Below are 19,983 nucleotides of genomic sequence, written 5' to 3'. Positions count from 1 at the left end.
AGCTGTAAAAAAAGTAAGTCTTTTTTATCATTAGAAAAATTTGTACCGAAAGGGAAATTTAACAAATTCAACACACATTCAACAGAACTGTAAGATTACACACATAAATTATCACACGATAATGTGTATCTGGAAAAATGCCTTTTTCACTGAAGACATTTAAATTAATGATGGCGTATTCAGGCTGCTGGATGCTGTCGTCATGACTTCGCCATGGTAGCACCTGTGCTTTTCCTAACTGCTGTGAAAAAGGCAACTGCAGTTACTTTAATATTAACCGAGAAATGACTACCTGAAGTTTCTAAACTGATCATTAACAGGACATGTTGTGTAGTGGAATTGATTTTGAACATTGCATGACATCAGGTTTCACTGTAACCAAAGGCAGTCATAGTTCAAAACCGAATTGAATGCCCCACACACTGAAAACAGAGAAAAAACAGCCCTGTGTTCCAAATCACATTAATATACTACATACTAAAGCATGCTGGTTTGCATACTGTAAAATGCAATTGGGGATATTATGTAATCCGGGTATTTTTGGCATACTGCATTTAACATGCATGTATTTGGGGCATCCTAAATCTTTTTCTGGCGTACTAAATAAATAGCATATGAGTATGGGTATTAGAACACAGGGTAGGTGGGGATCAACTGATACTTGAATAACTTACTCTAACCTCCTGCGAAATGTCATATGGATATAAGGTCCATATGGTCAGCCTTTAACATTTGTTGACACCAACAAATGATGAACTTTTTTTGAGGAATGACAACATTTTAACAAATGAACATAGGTGGAAGACAACAATATAAAACAATATATCCTTCCCTGTTGAAGGCACTCAACTGCAGTATATACAATATGTGTACCACATGGGTACCCACATCTTTAAACATTGCACACAACTGAAGAAATGTCCTTACATTTTAACATCAAATAGCTCTTTTTCAAAATAACATAAAACAAATTAAAAAAAATCTGTATTTTGTTTGTTGTGCAGCACTAACCAAACAGAAAATAAGGTCTCTGCACAAACATATGTATTCATAAATATAAAACGAAACTTTAGGGTTAGGGGGAAATAGTGCAAATTGAGCTGAACATTAAGGCAATAACACACTAAAACAACATCTCTTTTACATCTAAATCACACAACGCTGTCCGGTTCTTGTGAGGCATTTTCGTTTACCAGATTTTCAGTGTCCACCACCTCAGTACGCTCTGTGGTTTCAGCTTCAGCCTCCTTCACTTCAGAATCCTTGTTTAGTACCGGAGTCTCCGTGTCTGGCATCTCTCCGCTCAACTCCCCATGCACCGATTCTGATTCTGTTGCTTCCTCCGATTCAATGACGTAATTCACTGTATCATCATCAGACTGCATTCCTTCTAGATTATTTGTGTCATCCCCTGTATTATCACCATCCACGTCTTTTGGCTTATTTGTGTCATCCAAAATGTTGTTTTGGTCTTCCTCTGCATCGCCAGCCTGTATTGCTTCTGGTTTATTTGTGTCGTCGTCTTCCCCTTTAATGTCATCTTCCGTTTCTTCTGGCTTTGTGTCGTTGTCCGCCATTTTGTTTCGGTCGTGCTCCGTATCGTCTCCATCTTGGGTCTCCTCGTCCTCTGCTGTCATTTCCACGTCATTGTGTTCCGTGTCACTGCGTTCCTTGTCTTCGTCCAATTCTTCTTCATCCTCCTCCTCCTCATCCATATCAGACATCTCTCCATTATCATCGTTGTTGTTGTTGTTTACCACATGGTCTTCTTGGCTGCTTGTCAATGTGTCCGAAAACAATGGCTGCCAATAATCATACAGCTTACCCTACAGGAGGAAAATATAGAAAAATCAATTAGATTTATAAAAATACTTTCTTTTTTTAAATGGGTTTTTTGGGTGTTATCGTTTTTTTATTAGCTAGTATAAGCACAGAGATGAAATGGGGAGAGAGAGGGAAGCAGACATGTAGTAAACGGCCTGGGCTAATCTAACTGACTATAGCTTTTTATGATTAAGAGAGAGAAAATATATATTGTATATAAAATACTACTGTACATGGAGAGGCCTTGTCCTCTGAAGAAGCATCTGCCACTTGGTGTAGATTCTGGCTACCAGATCCTTGACCTGGAGGGAGAGGAGAGAAGGTACATTAACTCAGCACCCCGATTTTAAATGAGTAAGCAATCACTACTAATGCTATTGTTTTTTTGCTTATAGATTCTGCAGTGTATTGTCACTGACGTCTTCCTGTGTGGAAAAAGTGAAAATATCTTAAACTGCATCTACATTAAAACAAACACTGATACGTATAAATAACCTGTAAAATAAATGATAAATAAACAACCAATAATGTTCTTTTGGAAATCCCACTCACCTTGCTCCGATAGAGACATTTCTCACTCTCTCTGATGTCACACTTAATATGTGTTTCCAACTCTGAGCAAAGAAACATCAGCTGTTCCTGAGGACCAGATGTAAAATACAAGTTGACATTGACACATGTCTCTTAACCAAATTAATATCACTTCCTCATTATGTTTACAACTGCCATGACAAATTAGCTGATTAATGGCACAAGAGAAGTGGGGAAAATGACAAACCTTTTGATGAGCTGGGAAGAACTGGAAATTGGAAGTTTCATTTGCCAGAGTCAGCAGGCTGTAGCAGAGGTAGTAGGACTGAAAAATGAACAAGTCCTTTTAGTAAAGCTACAGTGGCCTTCAAGGACATTTCTACCAGGTCTTTTATGAAAAATGCAAATAAATTCTACACACTTTACCGGTCAAGTTTTTTAAATACGTGATTATTTAGAAATCTACACAAACTAAAAAAAAAAATCAAATTAAGTTAAAGTAAAATAAAAGTTAATGACCTGTTGGTCCAGGGTGACCATGTCCTCTTCCTGATCTTGCCGAGTAGTGCGGCTCCTCAGGCCTCGCAGAAGGGCCGAGGGTTGCATACGGGGAAGGAATGGCCGCAGCTCAGACAGCTAAGCATGGCAGAGCAGACACAAATATATAAGATAACAAAATAAATGTATTGCATATAAAGTTATTAAAGATCTTCTAAAGGCATTTAAGGCCCTAAAAGGAAAGTGTATTGGTTTCAGGTTACACACAGAAACATTACCTGCATCTCTTCTTCTCTAGGTGTGTAGGTGCAAGTTCCATCCAACAGTTTGGAGATCATGGCCAAGCTCAGATGTCGACGCAGCTGCCTGCATGAACACAGAATTCAACAGTTGTATTATTTCCAATATTGTTATTTGAAAGTAATTCAAATGAGAACGGATACAAGCAGACAACAGATATGAAATGTGTGAAAAAGGACTTACTTTCCCCGTGTGTTGTCAGGCAGGAGTTGAACCACCAGGCACATGTTGTGGTGGTCGCCAGTCAGATCAGTCAGGGCCTGACAGATTCTGGGCAACTGAAGAACACATTTTAGATCAATATCAATATTTTTGACATTCTATTTTTGTTCATAATATTATTATGATAAATATGCCGTTGTTGGTTTGGGACTTAATTTGTCCGTCCGTTACTCTTTTATTATCTGGGAATTATTTATCCAAATAAAGTCTGTTCACGAAAATGTACAGGCGATATCTGTATATGGAATAAATATATATTCTGCGTTTAATAATATTTTTACTTAGGTGTAGAGGTCATGTACGGGGATCCGTTTCAATAATGTACATTTTCGTAAGTGAAGCAAGAAAGAGAGAGCGAGCAAGAGTCTAATTTCATAAAGCATGAAATCCAAAGGGAAGAAATGATTACTAAAATATCCCAATATTCGTCTACTAACACAGGCCAGTTGCAGTCTTGAACATATGATGAATCCAATCCAACTCACAGACCCATCCCTCCCTTGTTCCAAATGCTGATTATTTACCCACACATTCCTCAACACATATTTTCAAAACAATGGCATATATTGTCCATGTTGGGCCACGACAGGATCTTACATCACTCCACACACGATTATGTAATAGTGAAAACTGAGAGTGTAGGCTAAAAGTGGTTTGCTTGTCTGCTCTTACACTGAGGGCTCTGTAAACTGGTATGTTATCAAAGGGGGTCAACCGTAGCTAGCAAATTGCCCATTTACAGAGTCTAGGCTGTGTATTAACACCGATTTTGTTTTCAGCGCACTCACAGTACAGACAGGTAGCGGATCATGAGAAGATATTTGCTGATTTTTGACAAAATAAAAAGTTTCCCCAGAATCACTGACTCCACCTTTAATTCATGGTTCCCATTCATTTACAAGCAACTATGCAAATCAAGAAGGGAGACACATGCACTCACCATAGTGTCCCAGTCCCTGAAGTTGTAGACAATTTGGTACATGAACGGATACAGTTCCACACTGGACTGGAGGATGAGACGTGATTCCAGACCGACACGTCCCACCACCGTCATCAGCAGCAGCAGCTCATTGTCGCTGTACGCCCGCGGACACAGGCCCATACAGTAGGACAGGTACTGCAGGCCAGACACAAAGAAGTAGTGAGTTATCTGAGGGAGACGCTGTGCTCTCTGCCAAACTCTTTCCCACAGTCAATGATTGAATTCCTTCGCGATTTTTCTCTACATCTATTGCAGCATGTCCGTCCTGGGAGAGGGATCCCTTACTTTGTCGACTCTCGCTGAGATTTCTCAATTTTTTTTAATCCTGATAAAGGTTTTTTTACTGGGAGTCATTTCTCAGCCGAGCTAAGGGTGTAAGGGCAGAGGGTGTCATACTATATGGAATGTAAAGCCCACTGAGGCAAATGTCTATTTGTGATATTAGGCTATACAAATAAAACTGATTTGATTTCACAGACATGCGAGCAAAACTGATCCTATCAGAAACCCTGTGTCCTGTGGCGGCTAACCTTGAAGATGTTGTTGCAGTTGTGTCCAGGGAAAGCCCTCGGTTCTTTCTTGTTGCTGGAGGGACTCTCACTTTTGATGTAGACGTCCTCCCTGCACAGACACATTAGATGAACAACTTTCAGTTCACATCTTAAAGTAGCTAGGAGGAGTTTTCAGTTTTTGATGATTCAAGCAGCACCTTTGGACAAAAGTGTCACACACCAGCGCCCAAGTGCGTGCGTTTGTTTAGGAAGCACGTGACGGCGTCCATAAAGAGAGAATATAGGATGCGCCGCAATGAGGAAATTTATTAATATTTATCTATGTAAGATTAATAATGGTAATATGACGATGGTGGATCAAAGTAAAATTTGATCAAGTACCATTCATAAACACAGGATGCTTACACTTTTTTATAAACATTGGAAAGTTCCTCAAAGGAAGTTTAAGCTTTTAAAAAGAAAGCAAAGCAACAGGAATGTTACTTACAGCAAATCTCCCTCTGTGAATCGAGGCTGAAAATTCTCAAACGGGAAGAGAGTAACAAACGCGACGCCCATATTCATCAGGACCAGCGCCACATCCGCCAGACTGGGCATCCACACCTGGAACTGCTTGCTATCGTTTTTCACTGAGGAAGCATACACAGAGAACAATGTTGAAAACATGTTAAATGTCTCAACAATAGCACAGAAAGTGAGTGAGTGAGTGAGTGAGTGAGTGAGTGAGTGAGTGAGTGAGTGAGTGAGTGAGTGAGTGAGTGAGTGAGTGAGTGAGTGAGTGAGTGAGTGAGTGAGTGAGTGAGTGAGTGAGTGAGTGAGTGAGTGAGTGAGTGAGTGAGTGAGTGAGTGAGTGAGTGAGTGAGTGAGTGAGTGAAACAGACACTGACCTATTTGATAAGCAGCAGTGCAGGCGATGTCGCAGAGGGCCTGCAGTATATTTTCGGACACCAGCCTCTCGCTATGGACTGACATCATCTGTCGAGACAAACAAAGAAATACTGCCAAAGCTCAGACATTTGGAGAAAAATCCCTTTAACAAACAGATGGTGTGTGTGTGTGTGTTTGTTTGTATGAGTGTGAGTGTGAGTGTGTGTGTGTGTGTGTGTGCGTGGGGGGGACCTACCTTGAATAGGAAACGTGTAACCTGAGTTGGACAGGGTGATCGACTGTCGTAAGCTTCCTGGAACAATTCGATATTCACCCATAATTTCAGTTGAGCGGGGCTGGACCTGATAGAGCGACAGGGGAACATGGTGGTCAATATAACGGCAAGGATTAACACATCCAACAATATAAAGAGCTGGATGGAACTAACAACCAAACTGCAGGTATATCTTCCCAGCTAAAAATAGGGCTGTAAGCATTAACGCATAAATTAGAGATTCATTCTCATTGGGACATAAGTGTCATTTTCTTTAAAATCGCCATCATCTTGTCACTTCGACGAACCCTTTTCCTTGTTGTAAAGCCAACAATGTTCAACAATACACTTCTGAATGGCTCTTTTAAATTTATCTTTTGCTTCAAAAAAACTACCAAACAGCTCAGTCAACAAGTCAAACGTAATATGCCCGTTGTGTGAAACAGAAATAAAATATCACTGAAGTATGTTGAGTGGAAGCTACCACGTTAAGTACGAACTAAAGCCTACAAGTGCAGCTCAGACGGATAATAACAAGCACAGTTAAAGCACTATTTTGGAGTGTGCAGAATCAGATAGGGTTGGCAGTCTTCAGTATTGAGATACATTGCTCTACGCCTTTATGCGTGTTAACAAACACAAACACAACTTGCCACAGGAGTGTTTTCTGAACCGTCCCCTGTGGATTGACCATGCACTTTCTGAGCTGCAGCGTGTCTTGGTCGAAGATGCGGCCAAATTTCTCCAGGTTGAAAACCACTTCTCCCGGAGCGACTTCCTTTATGGCGTTGGACATCAAGGAATAGCGCTGCAGGAATTCCCTAGGAAACAATGACAACCAAACACAAAAATTCAGATTACAGTTGGTTACTATCCTACTAAGCAAGGAATGTGTCCCAGTGACAAGGTATCATGTATCTAGGCACGGGCCGGTAACGGGTTACAAGGTATACAGCAGTTTGAAAAGTCAAGTTTTAAAAAGCACTAGTATCTTCTGTCATACCGTTCTAAGGTATTGACTTACTGATGTTCAGATGAGATGCCCTCCTCGCGGGTCTCCTCAGCCTCCTCATATTCGGCTAGTCTCAACAGGTCTTCTTCACAGGCCGTTAGAAGTTGCGTCTCAATCTCTTTAGCTCTGGTGGATAAAAAGAATGTGGAGAACGTTAAGACATCTCATTTGGTAGCCACTGTTGCTCAAATCACAAGAAAAGAAGTGAATAAAATACTTTTTGTTGGTGTTTATTTCCTCTAGCATCTGATCGAGGGTGTTCTTGTAGTTGGCCGACTTTGTGGCGGGCGGAAAATTCTGCTGTGGGAAAAACAACAGACAAAACATTAGATCCAAATATTACAAGTTGAATCTAAAGGTCATATAACATTCTCATTTTCAGATTAAAAATTGTAATTTGGTCATGTACAAGAAACTGTTTTCATGGTTTATGTCCAAAAAATCCTTAATATTTCTCACAATACCATAACGGAATCTCCACTTTTCAGCCTTTTTATGAAACGCCCTGTTCTAGACCCTGCATCTTTAAGCCCCCCCTTCCAAAAAGCACAGTCTGCTTTGGTTGGCACCGAATTGAACTGCCAGTTGGCGTGGCTTTCTCCCTTATGACGTCATAAGGGAAGAGTTATCTGACTAGGGCTGTTGAACACAGGTTTTCAGAAAGGTGGAGGTGGAGAAAAAAAGATAGTGACGTTTTCTTTTATACATTGGGAGTCTCTAATCACACCAGGGACCCATACTAATATTGAAAAACAATAAAGATGTGCATATTTCATAATAAGTGACCTTAAAGGTGCAGTGTGTAATATGACATCATCAAGAAAGTTCTAGAAAGTTCTAGAATGCAACACTCCCTTGGTAACCCCACCCCTCTTGAATAATAACAGAAGCTACAGCGGCCTTCAAGGACAAGAACAATTCTAAATTTTAAACAATGCACCTGATGACATTCCAACCAACATGGATTCCTCCATAAGACTTGCCCTCTCAATGTACAAAATGTATATAAATATTTGTAATTCTCCGCTCAGGAGGGTAATTCAGATTATTGGCAGAGGTGATTTTACACCAATGAGGACATATTTATGAATGAGGATATTGATTTTAGCTAATAAATTACTTAAAATGTTACACAGTGTCCCTTTAAACTGGTTCGTTAAGCTTAGCCAGTTTTTAATCACCCATTCATACTTTACTGTAGAACAAAGTGTTGCCATGTGGAGCTTACAGTTCTGGGCTGGCTGCTGTGGTGTCCCGGTGTACTGGGCTCAGAGAAGGCTCCTTTCTCCGGAGTGTCTGGAGGCGGCTTGGTGACGCGCTTCATCATCTCCTGCAGTGAAATGAGCTGCTCCTCTTCACTGCTATGGGAGTCCTGCGTCAGATCCAAGTCCACTGCAAAGCTCAGGCCCAGGTCCAGGTCCAGCTCCACGTCTATGGGATCCTCTTCATTCACCTGCTTGCTGCCCTCTCGACTGGCCTGCCTTTCCTTCAGCGGTGGCAAGGAACATTGAGATGTGGTAGAAGATTTTTCAGAGGCAGCGGTGTCCGTCCCTGAAAGAGCTGGTTTTAAATCCTTTGGTCCAACTGATGGGCGTTTGTGTACACTTTCTTCGGGGGTGAGGGATCTTAAATCCTCTAGTTTAACCCTCTGTAGAGTCACAGTTGGCATGGAGACGTGTGGATGACGTGCCTGCGACGAGGAAGAGACTTGAGGAAAGATGTTCGTGTCCACTGAGTGAGTAGAACTTGTCACTGTGGCGCTTTGAGTTTTTTGACACGAGGATCCAGTAAGTGAGTTACTACTAGAGCTAGTCTGGGTGCTAGGTGAAAACATTTTCTCTGGCGTGATAGTTCCCCCTTCCATCTTGGGCTTTGCAGTCTTCTGGCCGTTGCTGACCACGTAGGTCAATGGATCTGGGGTGAAGAGCTCTTCATAATCATTCTGGAATGAATGTCGTCGTGAGTGAGCAGTTTTGTTCCGTTCCAACGTGCGACCATTTTGAGAACCCGAATAGGAGTTTGAAGCCGGTTTAAGAGTGCCATTATCTGACTCTGCAGAATCATCTCTGCTCAGAGTCTTAACTGTTGGGATGGAGGCCCTTCTGCGAGTATGATCAGTGTTGTGGCAGTTTGAGTTAAAATAAGGTGAGCTACCTGTGTCCCTCGGGGGACCCTCATAGGACAACGAAGCGCACAATTTTCTTTTATCATTGTCCTCCCTTCTTTTCTTCAAACTTAGCTTTGAAGGTGAACTTAACTCTATTACCTTCATCGGATGAGTTTGAACGGCATTGATATAGGCCTGCTTCGCCCCCATTGGTTGTCTCGTTATACAATGTTTAGTAGACAATGGCGCGCAGGATGACTGGGTGGGTGTTGATAGGCCATATGCTGGTTCTGTGCTAGGGCTGTCTGTTGTTTTGGGTAAAAGTTCCGAGACTGAGGAAGGCCTTGGTGGAGGTTGGGACGCCAGTGAAGTGCAAAATGAGTTGGTGGGTTCAGGTGTCTGTGCTTTGCCAGAATTTAAACTCTGGGAACAAAGTTTTTTTGAACCGTCGTCACCGTCCTCCGACTCCCTGCGCCTCTTCTCAGATGAGCAATTCAAGTCCACTGCTGGAGACAGACAAACACATGACAATTTAATTAGTTTTACAAATATTCCAGTGTTCATTCACACTTTCCAATGCCAGAGTTCCACAAAATGTTACTATGCAAATGTGTAAACCTTCTGATCATTTCCCATAGGCTGCAATCTTGTTAGAGTAACAGCCAGAAACAGTATGTAGCTCCCAACAGCTCAAGCTAACATTTGTGTTTTGTGAGGGTAATTACTATTATATTAATCATTATTATTATTATTTGTTTTTGTTATATTGTCAGGTATTGCTTATAAAATACAAGTAAAACTTTTGACCTCCTCCTGTGTATGTGTGCAACGCAGAGGCTAGACGGTTGAGGAGTTGTTAGATAAGGGTTAGGGTTAGTCAACAGTCAACAGTTAGGATGTTTGGAAAGAGTTGGGGGAACTAGACAAACTGGCTTTTCAGTTTCAACATTTTTTACACATTTATTACCTTAAAGAGAGTACAAGTATGAGAATATGAAAATGCAACTTTACACATCTGTTGAGTATTTTCTTTTGACAATAATATTACCTGGAATAAACTTTTCACTTGAAGGTGTTAGTTTGAGTTGTCGGTCCTGAAAAAGAAACAAATGTATTCCCTTAGAAAAATCCACAGAAACAACAGTTTTACCATGCTTACAACACTACCAAAGAACGAGCTTCACCTGGGTCATTTGTTTTCACAACGGCATGTTTATGAGGAGACAACCAGTTAACAAATGTGATGCAAATAAACTATAACAGTAAACAGACTTACTAAGCAACTGACAAATGCTCTTTAGACTTGTGTAAGACTTGCTAGTTTGAGACCAAGCTTGTAGCCTGGTTACAGACCTCTGAATCACTGCTAACTTCTAGAATAGGTCTCATATTGTGTGTATTGATGGCTGTTAGAAATTACACCCAGGCCAATTATAACTTTTTTGAAAATAGAGCCGTAATCTTTCTGTGGCAAAAAACCTGGATGAGATTAAAGCAGCTCTACATCTTGTTGAAACTTGAAAGTCGTCTTGCAGAAATGAAAATACTATTAAACCCTTATTTTCTATGATCAACACGACAAATGTATTACTCAATCAGTAGTGAAGACAGATTCGCCATTACTGGTTCTGGACAAAATATAATCCTCGGAACAGAGACTAGCTAACATTATACTGATTCAGACTGAATTAAAAGGGTGAAAAATAAGGCAATTTCATCTAACGCTACATCACCTGCTTTTTACTTTTAAAAATCCCAAGCTGTCCCTGAAAGAATGCTGGACATTACCCAGTCTGCCCCAATAATAATGTAACAACGTATTACATTATGGAGAGAGAATAATATTTTGCTTTCTTCATAATATAATAAGTGAACCAAAATGCATTAGGTTGTTACCTGCCTGGCTTGAGAATTGTGTAATGAAGAGAAAAACAGCTCAGAATTATTTAACATACCTCTAGAGTCTAAACTTGAACTTTCATGAAACATATGATACACTTTACCTGGCAAGGGGCTACAGCACTTTGCATGATGGGTAACCTGGACCCTCTACTCCTGTCAGCAAGATGTGTATTGTGGAAAGGCTTGCACTCCCACTGGGTTGACTGGCTTCTACCCCAGTCCGGGTCTGAGAGGGGAACGAGACAAGCTTTTGGATGCGCTCTGGTATTGAGTAATGCTCCTATCGGGGGCCGTTTCAGCTGGACGGTTTGCATTGGACTCCTGCTCCTCACATCTTGGGACTGAGCCTTACAGAGAGATTGAGTGGAGTTATGACAAGTATAATACAGGTCTTAAAAAAAGTAGCGCGGTCAAACATTTGTCTTTTTAAAATTGAGATTAACCGTGGAATTTCAAATAGTTAGTCGTGATAATAAAAAAAATGTATTGCATGTTTAAAATGCTATTATTTTGCATTTCACAATACGTTCAGTCCATTGTAACAACGTAAAGCAATTCCTTACTAGTTCATCTTGAATGGAAACCAAATTAATACATAGAAAGTTAGTTTATAAATTTCAATTCCAAAAGAGTGCAATAAGCAATTGCAATTGTTTATTAATTAAACTTTGCCTTTATAAAAAAATAATAATGTTGCGTTAATGCTGACAGCCCTAAAAAAATTTAAAATTTCAACAAAACAATTTTTCACAAATGGTCACATTAAACAACAGAAAAAATACCTTGTTAGACTCTAGTCTTTGCACTGTTGCAGTTCTACCTCCCGGGTAACACAGAGTGATCCTGGGTCCAGTCGTTTGGCCTCTCCCGATGTGGGGGGACAGGGAGTGGTTGCTTAAATCCTTCATGAACTGAGGCGATGCAACACCGTCAGTGGAGCTGACGGGAGCCAGCCGTGGTGAGCACAGAGACCGTGTTGGTGGCGTAGCAACCGGCTGCAAAGGGCCCAGTCTGTCCCTAGGCGTGAGATGGGACCTATTCACAGGGGAACCAGGGTTAGTGGGACTGAGTGAATGAATTGGTCCCCGAAAATGAGGAGAGCAAAGTGGGGAAGCCAGTCTCTCCAGGTGGCAACGCTCTGGGCCTTTAAGTGGCAACATTCCCCGCGGTGACGGGTCGGGAAGCAGGTGGTTAGGGACCCGAGAAGGCTGCATTGGTGCCTCCTGAAGAATCGATGCAAAATGGGGTACGGAGGAGTGCTGCTGGAATCCAAGGTCCTTCACTAGAAAACACAGAAGGGACATTTGTGAATGACGGTCCTAAGTACGGCTGCAGGAAAACCTTTAATATTCGAAAACACTGTTGAATATTGCGATGACAATATAATTTGCGATAATTAAACAAATCAATAAAATACACATGGAATAGTTATTTATTGCAGGTCAAGCAGTCTTTGTTATACACATACCTTGACATCAACATTCCTAAACAATCCTTAAATATTTGCTCTAGCACAAACTGGGCTGACCTATCTGCCACCCACCCAGCACCTAAATGCTTGTAAAGCTGCAGCATCAATCTGTTGGTGTTAGGTGACATTTTTCTTTGTCATGCGAAGTGACACAAGTATGTTTTTCTAGTTGCATCATTTTACAACAAACGGTTCCATCACTTATTTAGGGACTATATGCTGAAGCTGAAATAAGTAATTGATGCTCAGTTTTTCGTGAACGTAGAACTTATAACAGGATGATTGTGCTACAACACTGCATCTTATTTTTCTTTAGTTTTAGTTAGTTGTACCTAATAAGAACAGCTAGCTGTGTTGAACAACAAATTCCCCAGCATTACTAGTACACATTAAGTTAAAAGTGCACAATGAATACAACTGCACAGCATCCTTAGCACAGACATGTAGGTTTAAAACGTAGTTAAATAAATGCAGTTTGTTTTCTGACAACACATGAGGATTCAGGAGCTGACACTTGAACCCACCTTTAGTCCTCGGGTAAAAATAGTCTGTAATAGTTCTGCAAGGGAAGTCAGAGAGGGAAGTGGAAGTTTTTCTGACTTTGTTTCGATAGTCAAAGATATTTTTTGTCACCAAGACGACAACAATGCAACTCAGCAGTGCAGTTCAAATAGTCGAGAAGCGACAAAGGTAGCACGAGCTGTCTGTCCCGTCATATGCAACACAGTAGTCGCACCTGCCAATCACAGCGTGCGACGTGAACACATATGTTAAACAGTAACACAAGTAAGTGAAGCTTACTTGACTTTGAAATACGGTTGTGTTGCTGCTTGGGCATTATAAAACGCTTCTTCCATCACACAATCTTAATCATAAACATGGCGCTGACAAAGTAACACAGCAGTAAATACAGCATTATCAAGCATTCGCTAGCAGGCAGCTCAAAAACATAGGTAGCTATCAGTGGCCAAACCAAACACGTTAGCAAGGAAACTGACAGCGAGCGCGTGTTTACATAGTTTAAACAACATATACTGTGTTGTAGCTTAGCGTTGAAGCAGTTTTTGTTGCGTAATATCAGAGCGTTTATTACCGGCTTTCTCTCTGCCTGACTCATTTGAAATTAAATAGAAAATAAGACAGTCTTTGTTTCAGGAAGTGCCTCTGTTTAGCTACTTTGCTAACGCGCTGACAAACTTAGCGACGGACAGTAAACAAAACTAAACCTGTCGAGTTTTTTTTACTTACCGAGTTTTTCCTGTATTTTCTGTTGCTCTTCTCATTTTGAGCAGTAAACAAACTGTCTGTATTCAGTGAAGGCGGTAACAACAAACTCAGAGCTCCATGCTCAAATCTCATCCGCGGAAGCTTCTCCCGCCTGTAGCTTCTTGTAGCCGACAGACACAACATACGCGCAAAGGTTTGTGGGACATGGAGTCCAAAGGTGCTCCATCGAAACTTGACAAAAATATTCTTTTTACAGTATACTGTCTATGGTAAAAAAAAATAGTACTACAGTTTCTTTTAACTTTCTTAATATTGCCCCACATGGCTTTTACTTCTATCAACTTCGAGTATGTATACAATGTAATGCAATTTTTGTAGCCTACAACAGGTGTGATAAAAAAATGTTTAAACAAATGTCACTATTACTTTAATTCTGATTTTTTTGAAGTGGGTCTGATCAACAATATTTGAAGTGATCAGCTCAGAAAAACCCAATTAAAATGTAGTAAAAAGTAATTAAATATATGTCATGGAAAGTAAATATGTTATCCAAAAGCTAGACTTGATGTAAGCATGTACCACTATGTGGAAAATGTTTTATTAACTGTAAGTAGACACAAGTAGACACAAATGCATGAGATGTGTACATAGTTGTACATGTATTGAATCAGAGCTTTCAGTGTACATTTAACCAATGCAGAAGGAATTACAATGATGTAAGACATATTTCAAACCAAGTCCTTGCAAACCACCATTACTGGTTCATTTGGTTGTGAGGTCAGCTGTAGGCATTTGACTGTAGGAGCAGGAGGCACATGAAAAGGCTACTATGACAACAAGAGGCAAGGCAGTCACACAGAATAACAAAGATTAAGGTTACATTTGTGTTCGGTTAATCGTACATCACAATGTTACTGTGTAGCCTAGCGACTATAACCCAAATGAAAGATGTATTCCGTACACAGTGCAATACTGGTGGCAATGCCGTATTTAGCACCATTAACATTTGACTAAACTTGACAGCACAGAGAAAAAAACAGATTGTCAGAAAATAAACAAACATTTACAGGATACACTGACGCTGCACAAATACCAATCATAGACACAGAAAGTAAGAGAATAGGACCGTTTATTTGTCCTTACTGTCCCTCCCTGCTCTCAAGAGACTGCAAACATCCCTTTATCAGTGGAATGCTTAAAGTAAATGCTCTGAAAAGTGAGATAGAAAATACAGTAAGATGTTCGCCCTTTGCAGTGGTCCCTTTAAGGTTCAGTAGTATTAAATTAATATTTTTTTAAATTAAATTATTATAGACTACAGTAAATAATAAGGCTGTTTAAGCAGGTCATGATGAATTCACTGTTATCTGACACACATTCATATAACATCCTTACCAGCACCAGGAGAGACGGCAGGATGCATTGCAACAAAGTAATGTATTAGTATGTGACTATGTAAAACTATCCATTTCAGTTTAATGCTACCTTCTTGAAGAGGTTAAAAAAAAGAATGGACCATTTCAGCAAAAAAATATTTACAATCTCTTGAGAGCACTGGCTGCCCTGGTCCAACTATATATTATCTCTGCACTGTGCAAGTAGAGTGAGGTGTACTTGACGTGTATTACAATCCAAAATAAATAAGGATCGATGAAAAACACACTGATCTGAGGCCAGTTGTTTGGGACCACCACCTACACTGTCACACACACACAGAGAGAGAGGGCGTTTCTGTTGCTTTACTTCTTGGCCTTTCCTTGAGCAGCGACGGCCTCCATGGCTTTGCGTACGGTCTCTTCGTCTCCCAGGAACTGCATCGGTTTGACGGGCTTCAGGTTCTTGTCGAGCTCGTAGAGGATGGGGATTCCAGTCGGCAGGTTCAGCTCCATGATGGCTTCATCCGACATTCCTACAGGTGGCAGCACACGCAAACAGTTGTGGCACGTTAGTTGGGAGATTGGGAGGTTGCCGTTCCTCTCACTATAAATATGAATACTGTTAGCATTTACTATTCTAGCAGGATTGTTGACAACAATATGATTTGAGTGACATTTTTAAATAAATGACAGTAGAAAAATCACGTTTGTATTTCAAGAATACAATAATCAGACCGGTGATATAACTGAGGGACCTTAACATTGTGTAATAAAAATAAAAAAGATTAACAATGTATTTTTTAAAAGGCGATCAATATTGTGTATTGGCCATTAAGTGTTGGCAGGACTTTCTTTTTTCTTTTCTTTAAGTTGAGTATTTTTTTTATGTCTGTAAAATTTGTATGATAAAATGTGTGGGAGAAGTTAGGAAACCTCCATATATTATTTATCAGGGTGCACCCTGGTCATGGCAGCATACAACTCAATGTTTAAAAGTTTGGCCACCCACCCTCTAGGTGCTTAACGATGCCTCTCAGACTGTTGCCGTGGGCAGCGATCAGAACCCTCTTCCCCCGTTTGATCTGCGGGGCGATCTCCTGGTTCCAGTACGGCAGCGCCCGCGCGATGGTGTCCTTCAGGCTCTCACAGGACGGGAGCTGCTCCTCAGACAGGTCGGCATAGCGACGGTCCTAAGGGGGAAGACAATATCAATGTTAGCATGTTATAAGTATTTGTGAAACGATAGAGTGAGTGATTGAGTAAAGCTCTCTATTTGAGACATTAGGCATGAAGTAAGAGTATCACTCATAACCCACGATCCAAAAACAAGAAAAAATATTGTAATGTTGGATTGGACTCATAGATCATAAGCAATAAAGCATTAGTTGTTGAGTGTATTGCAATGGATGAAGAAGTTTAACATGTTTAAAAATAAATAAAAAATACATATTGGAAGAAAAAGTGCCATCTGCTGGATCTAGTGAGACACTGCCCCTCTTGCCCTAATGCAAAATCACCACTGCTGTGTACGCAGACTCATAATCGGCTTGTTTCAACTTTGACTGAACTTTGAACTTGAACCTAGCAGACCTCGTTATTGCCACATTGTCACATATTAACTCACCTTGGACATACTATTGGGTAATAACAGTCGTGCATATGTTCCCAAATACTATGAGACTGCAGTGTTTGGTAATGGCTGTCAGATTACATATGCACCTTGAATATGTATAATTGTAATGCATTTGGATTTTCAAGATGACAATGCCCCTCCCCTCAAAATACTTTTGTTTCTTTGCCAGGCAAGCTTTGTCACTAAGAGTGTGTTGTTAAAGAACTGCCTGGTTGAATAAAGATCAAATAAATAAACAAACCCATTCATGATGACGTCATAGCTGATTATAAGGCCTGAATGCAGATATCAGATCTGGTTTTGATTAGTCTTTGTTCCTTGTAGTGGGTTGCTCAATATATACTTTAGCATTTATTTCTTCACAGACTGACATAGCTCTTTCGGTTGTGAGTGTAGATATGATATGACTCCGTCCGCCCCCCTCCTAGCTTGCACAGTTGCACTTTAAAAAAGGGACTAAAAGGACAATGTTTTCTCTTTTAATTTTTTTTTAGGTATTTGATACTATTTATTGTGTGAGCATTGATTTTTGAGGCTGCATGAGAACATTTTGTTGTATGGTTCTACTGCACAATGCGGAATAAGTTTTTTGTTGAAGAACACGTCACTATAGTCCAATATGAAAACAAATCTTTACTTAGTTTCAAAAGACAATACAGATGATTATGGTCAGCATTCATGCATGGAGAAAAGACCAGAGCATCCTGCTCAGAGCAATGCCAGGGTCTTGACTGAGTTGTATACACAAAATGAGCTGCTTTATACAGAAGGGTTGACATGGTCAGATAGGTAGAATAACAATGGAACAATCAAGTTTGGTTCTTGATGACATCAATGATAATCTGAATCTGGGAGCTTCCAGGATGGCCCACACCCCTATGGGAGTCAGCCCAATCGGACTGATTTAATTACAATAGAAAGTCCAGACAAGATACATCAGTAGTCAAGATGAGAGGAAATACACTTCATACAATGATCAAATAATGAATGTAGAAACAAGAGTAGAATTAAACTAATCAATATAAAATTGGCTTCCACAACAATGACAAATAAAGTATATTATATATTCTATATCTCACCTTGCTGATGACGGAGTAGTAGTCGTGCTCGGGGCCCATGGAGGGAGGGGGGGTGTCGAAGGAGCGTCTCCAGATTTTGACCTGAGCCTCTCCGTGCTTTGCGGCCGTCTCTGCCTTGTTGAGTCCGGTCAGACCTCCGTAGTGGCGCTCGTTCAGCCTCCAGGTCCGATGCACGGGGACCCACATCTGGTCAATGGCATCCAGCACGTGCCACAGTGTACGGGTGGCACGCTTCAGCACAGAGGTGTAGCAGATGTCAAACTCATAGCCGGCATCTGAAAGTGAGAGGGAAAGAGAGTGAGAAATTAGATAATGATTTTTGTTCACAAATAAACATAACATTACACACATACTGTATACATACATGTACAAAATTATTATAATTACATACTTTTTAATACTTTAAATAAGAATTTGGATACCGTCACCGTTTCTTTCAGCCTCACAAGGCATTCAGGGAATAGACAAGTCTGCACTTGTTGCATTGAACATAACATCTGATATGAATGATGCCATGAAGAGAGTTACCTAACCTAACTGAAAATACAAGGTGTAATGTGGCTATATTTACATCTACAGCAACTGTTTTAGATTTATTTGACGATTTCTTTCTGAATTGAAAAAGTATTACATTTGAGAAGCTGGAATTGTTTCATGCACAACATTTTTGCTGCAAAAATTCAAAAAGAATGCTTGTTGGTTTTTGTGTTTGTCAAATGATGACTGCACTCTGGATATAATATAAAAGGCCTATCCATTCATTAGTGGGCCAATATGTCTCTCTCTCTCTTCTGTGATTCCTCCCTGTTGTCCTGCTGAAAAACAGCAAGCCAGATGAATGATGTCCACTTAACAAAACGGAACAACAAATAGATAAATGCTATGCTATTTATATCAATTAACTAACAGACAGTAAGACCTCAGAACTGGGGTGATAATCCACACTTTTTTCCTTATTTTTTTTTGAGTGAGGATTCGAGCAGCAGCAGTTATAAGTCATTTTAACTTTCCTGCTCTATGGCTTTCTGTAATAGCATTATAGGCTACCAGTGCAGCCATATTGAGGCATCTCTTCTGCACGTTTGCACACCTTCCACACAGTCCAGACACGCTCGGCAGGCGGCGGTCTGTGTTCTGATGAGGCAGTCATGCAGAGGATGTTATGTAACCACCCAGCCGTGCATTGGCCTCAGGCTACTGTATTTCATTCAGAGATATTATCACAGTAAGCGTTCGGAGCAATAATTAGCACATTCGTCCCCACCTTTCAGGGCCTGTCCTCCTCTCTTCGCTTCTTTCTCTCCGGTTTCGCTCAAATCTGCATCGAACCAGCCGCAGAACCGATTCTCCTGGTTCCAGTTGCTCTCTCCGTGACGAATCAGCACCAGCTTGTAGACAGCCATGTTTGGTTACTAGACCTATAACACGCCCGAGTTAAATGGATGAATAATACAATTTTAGGTCGGTAACCAGTTTGAAGAGAAGAAGACAGGTCCACACTGTTGCTGTCAGTGTCAAACCGGATGGGGTTTTTATATGGCGCGGATTGGCTACTCCCCTACTTCCTGGTTTTCACATCGAATGAGATTCCGCTAAAGTAGTATCGTTTACTTCTCGACCAATGACAGCGGTGGGCGTCAACTGCGGGGACTGTTCCCTGACCTTCATACTGAACGTTGTACTGTATTGACTTCATTCATCTATCTATCTATCTATCTATCTATCTATCTATCTATCTATCTATCTATCTATCTATCTATCTATCTATCTATCTATCTATCTATCTATCTATCTATCTATCTATCTATCTATCTATCTATCTATCTATCTATCTATCTATCTATCTATCTTTGTCTTTCTGTCTGTCTGTCTGTCTGTCTGTCTGTCTGTCTGTCTGTCTGTCTGTCTGTCTGTCTGTCTAAATATATATCTATCTATCCATGCATCTATATCTGCAGAGTTGACATTGTAAAAGAAATTGAGCATTAGAAAAAATAAAATAAAATATCTGTCTTACATTTTGTACTCCTGGTTATCTTTTTTTTATATTGGCAACACCCTTTTAATTACATACAATGCAAGAATGCTGTTTTTTTCTGGAGAGGCTTCTTTTTTTGATTGCTGGCTGCTAATTGTATAATGAAAGATATAGGTTGGACAATTGTG

The 19,983-nt window shown here is 40.4% G+C and overlaps 2 protein-coding genes across 4 annotated transcripts; both read right to left on the bottom strand.

The window, feature by feature from the left end:
• Positions 1–13,880, bottom strand: slf2 (SMC5-SMC6 complex localization factor 2). Of its 3 annotated transcripts, none has more exons than XM_080036981.1 (20): positions 13,751–13,880; positions 11,814–12,313; positions 11,133–11,378; positions 10,178–10,223; positions 8,251–9,635; positions 7,240–7,322; positions 7,035–7,148; positions 6,664–6,831; positions 5,993–6,098; positions 5,757–5,844; positions 5,357–5,498; positions 4,888–4,978; positions 4,316–4,492; positions 3,337–3,431; positions 3,132–3,219; positions 2,875–2,991; positions 2,603–2,680; positions 2,377–2,463; positions 2,058–2,126; positions 1–1,826 (listed from the first exon to the last, which is right to left on the bottom strand). In XM_080036981.1, the coding sequence occupies exons 2-20, from the start codon at positions 12,243–12,245 to the stop codon at positions 1,152–1,154; spliced, it is 4,287 nt and encodes a 1,428-aa protein (XP_079893107.1). In that variant the 5' UTR covers positions 12,246–12,313; positions 13,751–13,880; the 3' UTR covers positions 1–1,151. The 3 variants fall into 3 exon arrangements, with proteins under 3 accessions (XP_079893107.1, XP_079893109.1, XP_079893108.1); XM_080036983.1 differs by having other exon boundaries at positions 7,240–7,319; XM_080036982.1 differs by having other exon boundaries at positions 8,251–9,632.
• A 480-nt stretch (positions 13,881–14,360) lies between these two features.
• Positions 14,361–19,328, bottom strand: LOC307257986 (phosphoglycerate mutase 1-like). Its single transcript, XM_080037362.1, has 4 exons — positions 19,082–19,328; positions 17,818–18,092; positions 16,115–16,295; positions 14,361–15,638 (listed from the first exon to the last, which is right to left on the bottom strand). Exons 1-4 carry the CDS (start codon positions 19,218–19,220, stop codon positions 15,469–15,471), a joined length of 765 nt encoding a protein of 254 aa, XP_079893488.1. The 5' UTR covers positions 19,221–19,328; the 3' UTR covers positions 14,361–15,468.
• Between the last annotated feature and the right edge of the window lie 655 nt (positions 19,329–19,983).

The sequence above is a fragment of the Ammodytes marinus genome (assembly GCF_949987685.1).
Source record: "Ammodytes marinus genome assembly, chromosome: 11".
In the NCBI taxonomy this organism is placed as follows: Eukaryota; Metazoa; Chordata; class Actinopteri; order Uranoscopiformes; family Ammodytidae; genus Ammodytes; species Ammodytes marinus.
This window is presented reverse-complemented; position numbering and strand designations above follow the sequence as displayed.

Coding starts and splice junctions, on each gene's coding strand:
- slf2 (XM_080036981.1), bottom strand. CDS start 12,245: ATGCAGCCTTCTCGGGTCCCTAACCACCTGCTTCCCGACCCGTCACCG. Junction 3,220..3,336: donor CCTGACAACACACGGGGAAA/GTAAGTCCTTTT, acceptor GTGTTCATGCAG/GCAGCTGCGTCGACATCTGA. Junction 2,127..2,376: donor AATGTCTCTATCGGAGCAAG/GTGAGTGGGATT, acceptor CTCTCCCTCCAG/GTCAAGGATCTGGTAGCCAG.
- LOC307257986 (XM_080037362.1), bottom strand. CDS start 19,220: ATGGCTGTCTACAAGCTGGTGCTGATTCGTCACGGAGAGAGCAACTGG. Junction 18,093..19,081: donor AGGAGGACAGGCCCTGAAAG/GTGGGGACGAAT, acceptor TCTCACTTTCAG/ATGCCGGCTATGAGTTTGAC. Junction 16,296..17,817: donor ACTACTCCGTCATCAGCAAG/GTGAGATATAGA, acceptor CTTCCCCCTTAG/GACCGTCGCTATGCCGACCT.